Genomic DNA, 14157 nt, shown 5'->3' on the forward strand with positions numbered 1-14157 from the left:
GTGACTATATCGGACAAACAAAATGCAAGGAGATGACTCAAGATAATTTCTGAGTCGGGGCGCCTTAGTATGTACAGTTGCAGGGTTTGGCAACCCTGCCGACCGCGTGATGTATCGTATGTGCATGCGATGGGTTCCAATCCCTGCTCGGCCATGCAGCTTAAACCTGCTTAAATCTGCATGCAACCATCCCCAGCGGCGCCTGCTCTTACTGGAGCAATTTTGTCGCCGCTTCGACGCGCTCAATGACAATGTAAAGCCATTTCTAAGATCAACGTTAGCATAATTCATCCATGAAAACAAAGACTACCGAGTGTGAGATCTTACCGCAGCGTTAGCAACGTCTCCAGCTTCCAAGCTCTCCACAATTCCAGGATAAGTCGCACCCGAGTATCCTGTCCAGAGACCGGGGGCGAACACCACGTGCTTGAACCAGCTACGCCCATCCAGTCCCTGCTCATACAAGAACTGGCGTTCGATGTTCTTGTACTTGGTGTTGACCTCGTGGATCAGGTAGAACAATCGGACCTTTTTCCACCAGAGGTACCAAGGAAGGTCTTCTGCAAGCTGCGATGTCAGGCCCGCTGCATAGGCATCAAATTCAATGGCCGTCTTCTGCAGCTTGCCGATCGCTTCATACAGCGGCCCAAAGTCAAACGACAAGTCACTCGGCAGTTTTTCTGCAGCAGGCCTGATCCTGTCCACATAGTCCTCCAGTCCATAGCCGTAGTCAGTGGCGTTGAAGAACAAGACAGGTGTTTCCGCTAGCTTCGCGGCGGCCAGGGCCCAGATCTTAGTGCACGCTTCGTGGTAGAGCCATTCTGGGTCACCGAATCGCTGCATCCAGTCGAAGCTGTCATAGTTGGAGTGGTAATGGTAGACAGGGTCCTGGTTACCGTGGCTGAATCCGAGGTCGTAGCTAGGAATACCAGCGAAGTCCTGGAACGCAGTGAAATCACTGCCGCTGCCCATTGTGCCAATGTAGCCGTCCCAGACATCACGGACAGTCTGCCCGGGCACGGTCTGGTTGGGAGACTGGACAAGGCCAGTAATCTCGTGAATCAACTTATTCAAGAGTGGGCTTGCGGCCGGAGCAAGCCGGGTACCAGAGGCGGCGACATCGACGTTCAGGTACGCAACATTGGACTTCGAGAGCCAGGGAAGGTACTCTTCCACCCATTCTGTGGAACCGAGCAGACCATACTCCTCGCCGTCCCAGCTGGCGAATACAATAGTACGGAGCGGTTTCCAGCCAGCCTTGAGAGCCTCACCAAAGCTGCGAATCACCTCATTCAGCACAGCAGAACCACTGTTAGGATCGCCCGCACCGCCAGCAATCCAAGCATCGCGATGATTACCCAGAATGATGGTATCAGGAAGCGAGCCGGGGATGACACCGATGACGTTCCAAAGAGGAGTGGTGACATATTCCTGCTCATTGTACAAGTTGATGACGAGATCATCTGGCGAGGGCCCGATGTTATACTCAACGTCTTTGTACGCAAGACCACCGCCTTGCCACCATTCATTGAAGTCAGAGGCCTTTGGACCATGGCCATTCAGAGCCTTGAGTAGAGGTAGCACGTCGTTTATAGAGACAGGGATAGACGGGATTGACGGAATGAAGTCGTGGGGATCCTGTCTCGGGGAACCAGGCTTGGAGGGATAACCAGGCGTTGTGGGATCACCAGGACCGAAACTCAAGAACTGAGTACTACCACGCTGAACAGCGCTTGGGTTCCTCGCCGGGCCGTCGGGATAAGCTTCATAACCATTTGCCTCGGTATATTCTCCATCCGTCTGTGGATCGTCATACAGAATGACACCGACCATTCCAAGCTCCTGTGCGCGTTTGACCTTCAGGCCACGGAAGATACGGCCATACTTGGCGATCGCAATCTTCCCAGCGAGGCTGACATTCGCATTGACCAAATCCTCGTAATCGGCGTATGTGCCGAAGTTGACAAAGACGAAGGGCGCAGTCACATTTCCGTTCGCGCTGTATCCATGGAAGGTTGGGACGCGGTCGGGCAGACCGCTCGTGCTGTCTTCCTTTAGGACGTCCTCCTCCAGCGAAGCTTCAAAGCTTACGTTGCCACCTTGGTACAAAGCCAAGCGATGGTCGAGAGGGTAGTTGAGGTAAACATCGTAAGCAGCGATCTTGGTATCGACAATACCAAACTCCTCCCAGCGCTCTTTCGTCCAGAGCGCCTGGCTGAGGTTCTTGCCAGTAAGGTGAGGCCCGGAAGTATAGTACTTGCTCCATTCGCGGGCGCGGGCCGCAGATGGGGTTCCCAGGAGAATGGTAGTCAGCTCATCGTAGTCGAGCCCGTTTCCGCTCGGCCAGTATTTGGGATATGGCTGTGCACCGGGGAGATAAGACCAGATCGAGCCGCCTTCACGAGGCAGAAGGGCTGAGGGAAAGAGGAACAGGACAAGGGCGACGGCGAGGAGCAAGCTTAGAGAGTAAGTGCAGACTCGGCGGAGCTTGTCATGGGGATAGCGGTAGCGCTGCGGAGCGACCTCGACCGTCGCCAGAAGTGGGCTCGTTTCGGAGGGAGCCATGATGGATTTCTCCTTCATGGCGGCGGGGATAATAATAATCAAGGTACTATTATCCAAGCTAGCTACGGGCCTTTGCAGGTAGAACAATGCTTATGTGCGTGTGATAAGAGGGGAGGCAAGCATTAAATACCGGCAGCCTGGCCCGGTAATGGCGTCAATGGCAGCCCCGATAACAAAAGCAACCCTGCTATCTGCCCGCACCAGCGGTTAGCTCGAGTCCTTGCATTGGAGACTCATCTACTTCTCCAAATAATAGTGGATTACTCATTTTAGACAGATGTAAGGTGATGGCTATCTTGTTATTGTATGACGGGCTGAGGTAGAGCCGTGGTTGCATGAAATAGTCAAGGAGCAGAGTGCCCAGAACTCGCCAACCTGAGTATAAGCTGAGGCACTTGTCCAAATAGCCACTCTGTACGGCCATGCCCGCGAGTGTGGATAATAAAACCGGTGGAACCTGACTTTATGCCCTGCAGTGCCTGTTATCATAGAAGATTTAGAGATTGGAGGCCCCGTCTCGATATCTACCTTCCTTCTCGAGTTAGCCATACAAAGACTTCTCACACGGGCTGAGAGTATGCTTATGCCATTCAAGAAATACTCTATATTCCTGGTGGTTTTAACTGTGGCTTTACTGACACAGTTGTTGTAGCATAACTCATCCCGCGTGGCATAAAAAGGCGGCGTGTGGCTGGTGCTGCGTACGTACTCCGCAGCGCAGGCCGCATCATCTCTCAGAACAGCTGGCGTCTCAGTACTTCCACCAAAAACAACTTGCCCAAAATGTCAAGCCAGGGTTATGATGTGGTAGTGGACGTGGATGCTGAGGTATGCTCTGGCTTATCTATTTTCAATTATACAAAAACCCTAACAAAAACAGGGCGACGACCTTGGACACACCGACCTCCAAGAGGACCTTGAATTCCACCCATCCAGTGAGCTCAACCATCCCACCACAACAAATGGATAATCTAACAAAATACTATCTAGACTTCGAAAATGACCAACGCAATGCCAAATCCCACCCGGACAACGCCGCCTTCCTAGGAGGCAGCGGCGGCGGCTCATCCTCCCGCCGCAACCGCTCCCCAGGAGGCACCCCGACCAAACACGCCTGGTGGTCAATCCATTACTACGAGCAGTACTTCGACGTCGACACGAACGAGGTCCTACGCCGCTGTGTAGCCTCCGTCTACCCGCGCAGCAACTTCCTCGACGTCCTCGAAGGCAACGCAGACCTCTATGGCCCCTTCTGGATCGCAACGACCGTGATCGTGATCCTCTTCTTAACCGGTACAATCTCGCAATGGCTGTCGAACAACGACAAAGCGCACTTCAAGTACGATTTTACTCTGCTCCCTGGCGCGGCCGGTCTAGTCTACGGGTATACGTTCATCCTGCCCATTGCGCTCTGGGGCGCGCTCAAGTGGTTCGGCAGTTCGACGGCGGATCTGGTCGAGTGTTGGGCGCTGTATGGGTACTCGAATCTCGTCTGGATTGCGGTTGCGATTGTTAGTTGGAGTCCGCTTACTGCGTTGAACTGGGCGCTTGTGGGCGTTGGCTTTGGCTGGACTGTCTTCTTCCTCCTGCGGAATTTGTATCCTGTGCTTAGTGCGACAGATGCGAAGGCTAGTCGGGCGCTGTTGATATTGGTTATCTTGTTGCATGCTGGCTTTGCGATTGCGATTAAGATCTTGTTTTTTGCGTGAGTTTCCCCGTTTTACATGTGGTCGTGTAACTGATGGTGTGGTTTAGACATGGAAGCCCGGTTTCCAAGAAGGGTGACGGCGACAAGGACCACGATGATGATAAGGATGATCATGATGATCACGACGACAGGCGCATGTTCTAAATGAAGCCGAGCTTCGTCGGTTGTTGCGGGGCGTTTGAGGGTATCGGGATGTCGACTTGCTCCGGCAGCATTTCGTCACAGGTATTAAGTTCAGGCAGATTCTACCCCTTTGCCATGTATACTGTACCGTAACTTGTTACATTCATATCTACCAGACTCAGGAGAGCAAGTTGAGGAGTGACTGAATTTTACAATTGTTTGATTGAGTGCAACTGGCTCCGAGAGTGGTCATAAAAATGGATTGACTCCGGCTCTTCTGATGTTTCTTCAGCATTCCAACGCCGATTGTAAAAAAAGGAACCCTTTTCGCGTTGCAATTCGTCTCATCACAATCACACCCTTCCACACCAGCAACGCAGAAAAAAACGTAAGCATGAGGCGAGTCGTCTATTTGAGCTTCTTCTTGGGGCGGAGCTGGTTGGAGTGACCGCACTTCCTCTTACGGCAGTTGGTGGCACGGGGAGGGAGACGAGCCTGTCATGTCATTAGTTCGAGTTCCTGAGACTGGAGTCGATTCGAAGTCGAGGTAGGCCGGTAGACGTACGTAGCACTTGCGGCAGATGTTCTTCTCGCAGTTGTACTTGGAAGCGAGGGCCTTGAGAGAGGGCTCGATGATACCACCACGGAGGCGGAGGACCAGGTGGAGGGTGGACTCCTATATTGTTGAAAGAAGGTATCGTCAGCCGCCAATTCTTCATCCCAGTCGAATTGCAGCCATATCGTCCATGCCATATATCCCTCCTCTTCCCAGCGGAACAAAACAGTTACATGCGCCATGTTCATAGCACAAGATAGCCCCGCGTTGTCCCGCCTTCCATCCCTTTCCGTTCCACGCGCAAAACACAATCGGTAGATCAGGCCTCATACCTTCTGGATGTTGTAGTCGCTCAGGGTACGGCCATCCTCGAGCTGCTTACCAGCGAAGATGAGACGCTGCTGGTCCGGGGGGATGCCCTCCTTGTCCTGGATCTTGGTCTTGACGTTGTCGATGGTGTCGCTCGACTCGACGTCAAGGGTAATGGTCTTACCCGTCAGGGTCTTGACGAAACTATTCGAGGAGAATAATCAGCACATGTCCTTTCCCGCTTCCTTCGAAATAAGTGGTGTCGGCATTTTCGTGTCGCAGGGTCGGTTCAACGGTAGGCGAGGAAAGTGGTGGGTGGTATCGGGGCGCTTTAAAAGTTTCGGGAGACCTACATCTGCACTGTAAAATGGCAGAAAAAAGGACATGTTAGTTGGCGATTCAAAGGTAACGCTATCTCAGGTGTATATCATGATATCAACGTACTGGCTGCGATTTTTCGTTGTTGCTGGTCGTCGTTCGCTGGAAGGGTCGGTCGGTCGGATGAGCAATGTCAATTTGGAGAGTTTCTCGCTTAGCAAGCGGTGGATGGGCGCTGATCACGGGACCTGACATACCCTCAGCCCTAGTGCTCAAGTTACTTGGCGTGTTGCCTCGGCGCCTGAATCTCTCCACATTTTCCGCGTCACGGAACTTTACGCCGCAGTCGAGACTCGGCCTCATCCGGAGTACGTACGGCCAGTATAAGGCCTCTTTTTGATTGTTTGTCGTGGATATGCCATTATTATACTACATAGCGTATGCTGGTTTCTGAAACCGATATAAAGGCACAAAATCATCCAGCTTGGCCGGACAATTCTTGCTCGCTAAGACCCTCCATCTCATCAACATCCAAATCTTCACCAACATCCATCGAGCGTTCGGCGAAATGCTTGATGCGCCTCTGGCCCTCCAACCATTTGTTAATCCGAAGCTCTGCCTGATTGACGCACCGAACAAGAGTAGAAACGGAAATACCAACGACTTTGGCTGCTACTTCGTAGAACACTCGTGCTGCGTCCGGGAGATCGGACTCATACCTGTATCGAGCATACTGGGAACCGGGTCGCGGTATATCCGAGTCAACTTCACTGATAACCTCCCTGGTTCGCAAATAACGTGAAGCGTTATGTAGCATTGCTTCAATGGCCTCTTCCTCATCATCTTCAGGATCCGGTACACTTTCTCGGTTTTCCCTGGATGTTGAGCCGGTGGGGAATAAATTGACTAATTGGTCCGCTGCTGTGCCGGTAGGTCGATTGTTGATATCCAACCAGGAGCTCTCGTACCAATCCATGTACTGGTCCAATTGATCTGAGGTCATGGTGAAAACGTCGCCCTCGTTGACTAGAATTTCCTTGCCTTTACGAAGTCTTTTGGCAGATCTATCTCGACGGTCAAAATGATGCTGGACATCGGCCCAGGCTTCCCAGTTGATTGCCTGCACAGTAGGCTCCTGTGTAGACATAGGATGCCGCTGGACATCATCAAAAGGAAACAAGAGTTTCGTTGCGATCACTATGAGGGTGATGAGCTGATGTTCGGGTTTCTCCAGAGCCTTCCGCCTATGGCTATCGGACTCGGTCCGCCACTCGAATGTAAAGCCCAGGAATTCTTGTAACCTCTTGATTACGGGATAAATGTCAACTGGGATTGTCAGCTTTGTCGAACAAAATTCAAGCATTATTTTCCATACCAGGTAACGCAAACCTCTTGATAAGCCTGTAAGCCAGAACAGGAGTGTTCAACGGCGGAAACTGCACTCCGAACCTGCGATTGTAGAAAAGTAGAAGGTCCAATATAGCATTATGGAGCCTTTCCGGTTCCAAGAGCCTCTACAGCAACGTTTAGTTTCCTTCCTCAAACAGAAACTGCTAACATACCGTAGTATCAAGAATAGCAATGAACTCTTCAGGTAGAAGTTCCTTCATTTGAGGAGGAAGGTGAAGGAACACGCGATAATAGGGTATATCATTGCGCAACACCATCCTAGAAAACCAATTAGCCAAGTTCGACTTATGCGCCCGAGACGTACTGATAAAAGTCCATAACGCTCACTGGAAGCCTCATCAAGACGGATGCCAGATAACATAGAGCAACAGTGTCAATAAGGCGAGGCCACTGGACCACCTTACCACCAGGCTTCAACATCTCTGGCCCAGTGTCCTCAGCAGCGCTGCCTGCCTGGGAACTGAAGAACATTGGCTGACTATCATCGCGTTTTGCAATTTTTTCTGCATAGGTATCCAAGCGGAGTGCCCAGAGATCGCGAACGAGATGCTGATTCATATATCAGTTTCGAGGCTACTGGCGTGGCGGCACGCATAAACATACCTCTAGCTCCGATGGAAAATCGCGCTTGTTCACCAAGGCGTGGCATTGCTTCCAGAGAATCAATTGGTAGGCATCAAGAAAGAGGCGATACGCGTCTACGCCGGAGAACTCTGGGTATTGTTAGGAAGTTGTGCATCAAAAAGATTGGGGGAAGAACTTACTTTTTGGCGCCTTCTCCGGAGCATCCTTCTTCAAATTCCTTACCTTACCACCCTGTGTCCCATAATCACCAGCATCCTCTTCTGTTTGTTGGCCGCCCTTAAATTTACATTATTAGCGACGTGCTCAGGCTACGCATTGACGGCTTTTGGACTTGAAAGAGAAATTTCATACCGCCTGCTGATGACCTCGCCGACAAAACCAGAGGCCGCGGTCAAGGAAAATTCTCGTCTCACGGCATCCTTCCTGGCCGCAGGCATATTTCATGTGTCTTACTTCCTCCATCTAGGAAAAGCCGCTTCATCCTCACATCGGTGTAGGGGTTAGTGCAAGACGTCGTCCCGCATTTTGCGAGAGAAGGTTAAGAGAAAAATTTTTGTGATTGCTCAACTCTGGCTGAATCCAACCACAACGCGTGCTTTACTAATCTCCTCGAAATCTGGCATCCGATAGTACTCGAGTTTATCGAGTTATCATGTTAGAAGACATCTACATTCAGTACTTGGACAAGCTAGACACGAGTGAGGCAATTTTGAAATATTATAATGACTACATGCAACCTTATAAAAACATCGGCTTCATGGCTTCAAGAGGATTTTTATTTCGTCAAACAATCGTAAGAGTACGGAACTCAAGACTGTTCCGCTAAGAGGCATGCTTGACTTGCCCAATGCATGCGACTAAGTCTGCTCGCAAAGCACACCCAAGGCTGCACTGACGGAGTAAGCATCAGTGATGCCATACTCTGCCCAAAACGTAGCATCATGCTCCAGTTTACAGGTAACACATCACACGCTTTTGAAACAAAAAGGGTTGACTCTGCAGTAAAAGACATTAAAGTTATTTATTTGGGAGCCTCCTTGACTTCCATGCACATCTGCTCGCCCATGGAGGTGAGGATGATGACGTCTACGGAACATGTCAGTTTTCTTTGAAACACTTTAGAAGTAACAAGAGGTACTCACTGCAGTCCTTGCCCTCGTCGGTGAACATCTTGTTGATGCGGTCACCAACCTCACCCTCGGGAACCTTGACATCGTCCTTGGTGTCTCCGTTGTCGTCCATGAGGGAAAGGAAACCGTCGTCGGTGACGTCGAGCTGGGTGAACGTCAGTATTGGATCAGCTCCGCGTTTAAGAGTTTCGGCACTTACGAGCTGGTACTCCCGGCGGGAGACGTTGGGGACGTCCATGTTGTGGGTGGAGGGGGACAGATCTTCGTACTTCTTGCCGGTGAAGATGTCGATGGCGACAAGGTGAACCTTGGCGTGACCGTGCTTACCGGTCTTGGAGGTGGACATGTCGACGATCTTGCAGGGGCGGTTCTTGATCACAACGAAACCGTTCTTGCGCAGAGCGGAACACTGCATGGGGTAGGTGGCCGAGGCGCCAGCATCGGCGGACTCGAAGGTAACATCGTGAGCCTGCACGTAGATTGTTAGCGCTAGTGCCCATCAATGAGTTGCCAACTCTCTACTCCAACAAGTCGATTGTCATATAGGTTTGCACGTTTTGTTGCGTTGAGAGTCATAAGATGCGAGTGGGGTAAGGATGCTGGTTCCTGTATCCCGGCTCCTCGAGACCAGTGATTGATCGCAGAGAAACAGGATAGAAATCAACGGAGACGTGCAGATAACAGGGGAATCAAGCAGGAACAGTACCTCGTCAGCCATGGTGATAGATGCTAAAGCAAGATAGAACTCGTGAAAAAAAGAAAGAGTAGATAGGAGTTTGTTTGTTGGATGGAGGAGGAGAAGGAAGAGAAAAAAAGACCGTCAAAAATCCACGAAAAGAGGAGGGGACGAAAAGAATGAATGGCCTTCTGTGGCGGGGTCGTCGCTAGTCCTAAGTGGGCTAGACCGCGCTAATCAGCTCTAGGCATATTTCTCCGTGACCTCGACGGGTGCCTCTAGGATGATCCGGTTTGGGGACACCTAGAGCTGTACGGAGTACGGGGTAGCTTCCTTGCCCGTTCTCACACTTGTCGATCGTTCCTCGCAACAGCTGGTTTGACTGCGTCTGCGGTAGCTTTGGCGCCAACTCAGCTTTCCGCTTAACATGATATACTCATAATCCTCCTTCGCGCTCCAACATGTGGCTCGACCGCATCGCCGGTCACTCGACACCTGATCGCGCCCTCTCTCCGATACCCCAGAGATCATCTTCCCACCTCTCGCCGAATCGGCCAAACGGTCGCCCTGGACTTAGCCGACCGGGCTCGTCGTTGTCCGCCTTAGTTTCTCCCAATGCCTCAACTACCTCCTTGCCGACGGTAGCCCGTGTACCCGAGGAATCGACATTAAAACAGAATGCCACGGGAAGCCGCCCGTCGAATGTCGCCGACCCGCTGAAGGTTCTGGATGGAATAATAAAGAAGCAAAATGTGGTATCCAAGCCCGAAAATGCTGCTCAGGAACCTGGGCCGGTGAAACCAACTCAGCTAGTGGAAGACATTGACTTCGGAGGCTTGAGCTTGGAGGACTTTCTACAAAAGCCCGAGTCGAACAGAACGGCAAAGAGCGACGTCAATGCCCAGACGATCCAACAGTTTGAAAAGGAGCGAGACAAATTCCAGGATCTGCACAACGCTATCTCCGGCTGTGATGATGTATCTAAATCAGTGGAAATGTACTTGAGCGACTTCCAGAATGAACTAGGGGCGGTCTCGGCGGAAATCGAGACTCTACAAACGCGATCCGTGCAATTAAACGCCATGCTGGAGAATCGAAGAAACGTCGAACAACTACTTGGGCCCGCGGTGGAGGAGATTAGTGTCTCTCCATCTGTTGTTCGAATGATTGCGGAGGGGCCCATTGATGAGAATTGGGTCAAAGCATTGAACGAATTTGAGACGCGCACCGCAAGTATAGAAGCTAAGATCGCCAGCTCTAGTTCTACCAAGGCAATTGATGACGTTCGCCCTCTTCTAGAGGATGTAAAGAAGAAGGTTAGTCTTGCCCAATCAGCATTGACGCGCATACTCATAAACTTAGGCTGTAGAAAGAATTCGAGACTATTTGGTCTCTCAAGTGCGAGCCTTACGATCGCCGAACATCAATGCTCAGATTATCCAGCAGCAGCGCTTGGTCAAGTACAAGGACCTCTACAGTTACATGTCACGAGCCCATTCCAAACTGGCGGGAGAGATTACCCAGGCCTATATCAACACCATGCGCTGGTATTATTTGTCACACTTTACGCGCTATCATCAAGCATTAGCAAAGATCAAGGTCTATCCAAGTGACCGGAATGAAGTCCTAGGAGGGGATCCCCACGCTCAAAAATCTGGTATGCCTATCATTGCTTTCCGTATGATTATGATGTGACTAACATCGTTACAGGTAATCTTCCCAGTGGTCGGACTGGCGCTGCTGCGCACGATCCTTTCTCGCTTGGTAGGAGAATTGATATCTTGCGGACGGGCAACCAGATGGCCATCTCGTCTTATCTTGCGGAAGAGGATACTTCATTTCATGGTATCGAAGTTCCGTTCCGCAACTTCAATCTCGCGCTTCTGGATAATGTCGCGGCTGAATACTCCTTCATGACCGAGATGTTCTCAACTTTGTCTTTCCAGCAGATCTCTCGCAAGGCGCTGGAGGTATTCACTCCGGTCTTCTCCCTAGGCCAGGGATCGACTAAGCAACTGATCGAGAATACTACCGACTCACTAGGAGTACTGATGTGCGTGCGACTGAACCAGCAAGCTGCCTTTGAGCTCCAACGGCGTAAGGTACCTGTTGCAGACTCGTACATCAACGGGATTAATATGCACCTATGGCCACGGTTCCAAGTGATAATGGACGCTCATTGCGAGTCTCTGAAACGCATAGGAGCCAACACCGGCCGCAGTGCGGTGTCTGCCCTTTCTCTTGCAGGAGGCGACGACCTCAATCAGTCATCCGCACCGCATTTCCTAACGCAACGCTTTGGGCAGTTGTTACACGGCATTCTCGTGTTGAGTAGCGAAGCAGGCGATGACGAGCCTGTAGCCAACAGTCTCTCTCGGTTGAGTTCTGAATTCGACGGCCTCTTAACCAAACTCAGCCGGATTGGTGGTGATGCGAAGCGAAGAGAGCGATTCCTCTACAACAACTATTCTTTGGTCTTGACCATAATCAGCGTATGTAGCCCTCTCTTTCGCGCTGGGGGTATACTAACTTGGTATAGGACACGCAAGGTAAACTAGCAACAGAACAGAAGCAGGTGGGTTTATTTCTCTTCCCCCAAAATGCACTTCATTGGTGGCTAACTGGTATAGCACTTTGAGGAGATGCTCAAGGGCGTCGGCCGACGCAGCTAGAAAAGGCACCTGCGCTGCAAACATCATTTCGAGATACCTGGATATAGACACGCGACACTAGGCCGCACCTGGTTGCTCACATGTATCATCATACTTGCTGGACGATAGACTACACAAGCTGTACATAATTCATATATATACCCATTATTACTGTCTGCCTGCGTGTTTTTCTGCTGCTGCCGCACTCACCGGTCACCGAAGTATACTACGTAGAACATAAGGCCCACCTGTCTAAGTAGCCATCATAGGGCTTTTAGAGAAGAAGACTGGCTATCAAAACAGGTGGAACTTGAGCAAATGTATCGGGATCAACTCCGAGACCACGGTCTCCACTCTTTCTCCAACTTGCGAGCTCACCACCACTCTAGGAAATGTCGCCATCACGCACGGAGTACAAATAAGAAAACTATCACGCCATTTGTACCCCAAGCTGCAAATATCGGGATTGAATATAGCTCCTAATGGCCGCTCGAGCTGGCCTCTCCCTTCGCCGGAGCCTTCTTCCCCGCGCGCGCGCGGCCTCCGCAGACGTCACTCACGCTGTATGCTCCCTCCGAGGCTTCATTTTCCTACAACTATTCATGAGCCCTGCAGCTGACTAGCTTACTGCTTCATGTAGGTAATTGGCGGTGGTGTCGTCGGTCTCGCTGTCGCACGGCAATTAGCTTCGCGCGCAAATACATCGACCATTCTCCTTGAGCGCCACGATGCGCCGGGGACAGAGACGAGTAGTCGCAATTCAGAGGTACGCCCAACATTTGACTAACCCTTACTTCTATTGCCTCCAAAACAAACATCACTAATCACTCTGATCCGCAGGTAATCCACGCCGGCCTATACTACGGCACCGACACCCTCAAGACCGAGCTCTGCATCCGCGGCAAGCAACTCCTGTACGCCCTCTGCTCCAAACACGGAATCCCCCACCGCAACACGAAGAAATGGGTCGTGGCCCAAAACGAAGAACAATGGGCCGTCACGCTGAAAACCCACGAGCTCGCGAAACAGCTCGGCGTGCCCACGCGCCTGCTCTCGCAATCTGAAGCGCGCGAACGGGAGCCCGAGGTTCGAGGGCGCGCGGGGATACTCGAGTCTAGCTCTACTGGTATCGTGGACAGCCATGCGCTCATGACGTACTTGCAGGGAGACTTTGAAGATAAGGGCGGCGACTGCGCGTTCCTTACGGAGGTTACGGGGATAGAGGCGCTTGATGGTGGACGCGGAGGGTACAGGATCACGGCAAGATCGGGATCAGGCGAGGAAAGCGAGACGACGAGTATCGTTGCGGAGACGGTGATCAACAGCGCGGGGAACTATGCGTGCGCGGTGAACAATATGCTTCTCCCGCCGGAGCGACACAGAACGCCGTTCTATGCGAAGGGGACGTATTTCTCGTATGCTGCGTCTTTCCCGACACGCGCGCCCTCTGTCCTTGTTTACCCCGCGACACTCCCTGGAACAGGCGGACTGGGTACACATCTAACCCTCGATATGGGCGGACAGATCCGGTTCGGGCCAGACGTGGAATGGGTCGATGATCCGAACGACCTGAAACCCTCGCCTGCGCGCATGGAGCTTGCGATCCCCGAGATCCAGGCGTACCTGCCGAATGTTGATCCGTCTGCGCTGACGCTGAGTTACTGTGGAATTCGGCCCAAGTTGAGTAAGGGTGGTTCGGTGAATACGGGCAAGGGGTTCCAGGATTTCGTTATCCAGCAAGAAGAGGGGTTCCCAGGATTTGTTAACTTGTTAGGCATTGAGAGTCCCGGGTTGACGAGTTGTTTGGCGATTGGGGAGGTTGTTGATGGGATTCTTTATAAGTAGATTAGTTGTTGCGTATACCTACATAGACTAAGCATGAATTTCTTTGGTATTGATTGAATTAGCAGAGGGATATATATATTCACATACTTGTTTTTCTGGATGCTTAAACGTATTGGCTTGACTAATGCCATATGGCTGAAATAAGATATATATCTGCTAATGGATGGTAAACAACAAGAGGGAGCAGTCCCTGGGGTATTGTGCTCATTTTACGTATTCAAGAGATGTTTATAATTAAGCACTGGCCATTACCCTGAGGAAGCTAGATGAAACATGGCGGA

General features: G+C 51.3%; 6 protein-coding genes across 6 annotated transcripts; 3 read left to right on the forward strand and 3 right to left on the reverse strand.

Annotated features, from left to right (window-relative positions):
* Positions 1-269: 269 nt before the first annotated feature.
* On the reverse strand, positions 270-2650 carry BDW74DRAFT_142746 (M28 family metallopeptidase). Its single transcript, XM_073722772.1, has one exon. It carries the CDS (start codon positions 2581-2583, stop codon positions 307-309), a length of 2277 nt encoding a protein of 758 aa, XP_073590031.1. The 5' UTR covers positions 2584-2650; the 3' UTR covers positions 270-306.
* Positions 2651-3248: 598 nt separating this feature from the next.
* Positions 3249-4597, forward strand: BDW74DRAFT_142748 (Yip1 family protein). The gene is made up of 4 exons (XM_073722773.1): positions 3249-3393; positions 3446-3500; positions 3556-4270; positions 4321-4597. Exons 1-4 carry the CDS (start codon positions 3349-3351, stop codon positions 4415-4417), a joined length of 912 nt encoding a protein of 303 aa, XP_073590032.1. The 5' UTR covers positions 3249-3348; the 3' UTR covers positions 4418-4597.
* Positions 4598-4868: 271 nt separating this feature from the next.
* BDW74DRAFT_142752 (uncharacterized protein) lies at positions 4869-5748 on the forward strand. Its single transcript, XM_073722774.1, has 3 exons — positions 4869-4891; positions 4962-5621; positions 5706-5748. Exon 2 carries the CDS (start codon positions 4978-4980, stop codon positions 5200-5202), a length of 225 nt encoding a protein of 74 aa, XP_073590033.1. The 5' UTR covers positions 4869-4891; positions 4962-4977; the 3' UTR covers positions 5203-5621; positions 5706-5748.
* Positions 5749-5991: 243 nt separating this feature from the next.
* Positions 5992-8091, reverse strand: BDW74DRAFT_7479 (TFIIB-type zinc finger domain-containing protein). Its single transcript, XM_073733610.1, has 7 exons — positions 7926-8091; positions 7754-7850; positions 7593-7702; positions 7294-7538; positions 7142-7247; positions 6955-7093; positions 5992-6905 (listed from the first exon to the last, which is right to left on the reverse strand). Exons 1-7 carry the CDS (start codon positions 8034-8036, stop codon positions 6055-6057), a joined length of 1659 nt encoding a protein of 552 aa, XP_073590034.1. The 5' UTR covers positions 8037-8091; the 3' UTR covers positions 5992-6054.
* A 174-nt stretch (positions 8092-8265) lies between these two features.
* BDW74DRAFT_142754 (Eukaryotic translation initiation factor eIF-5A) lies at positions 8266-9613 on the reverse strand. Its single transcript, XM_073722775.1, has 4 exons — positions 9411-9613; positions 8904-9173; positions 8717-8849; positions 8266-8660 (listed from the first exon to the last, which is right to left on the reverse strand). Exons 1-4 carry the CDS (start codon positions 9420-9422, stop codon positions 8596-8598), a joined length of 480 nt encoding a protein of 159 aa, XP_073590035.1. The 5' UTR covers positions 9423-9613; the 3' UTR covers positions 8266-8595.
* Positions 9614-9841: 228 nt separating this feature from the next.
* BDW74DRAFT_164848 (uncharacterized protein) lies at positions 9842-13876 on the forward strand (the record flags this gene model as incomplete). The annotated part of the gene is made up of 7 exons (XM_073726323.1): positions 9842-10696; positions 10743-11037; positions 11091-11872; positions 11920-11955; positions 12508-12594; positions 12672-12797; positions 12872-13876. 7 exons carry the CDS (start codon positions 9842-9844, stop codon positions 13874-13876), a joined length of 3186 nt encoding a protein of 1061 aa, XP_073590036.1.
* Positions 13877-14157: the final 281 nt, after the last annotated feature.

The sequence above is a fragment of the Aspergillus multicolor genome, assembly GCF_047715735.1.
Source record: "Aspergillus multicolor strain CBS 133.54 unplaced genomic scaffold BDW74scaffold_1, whole genome shotgun sequence".
Classification (NCBI taxonomy): domain Eukaryota; kingdom Fungi; phylum Ascomycota; class Eurotiomycetes; order Eurotiales; family Aspergillaceae; genus Aspergillus; species Aspergillus multicolor.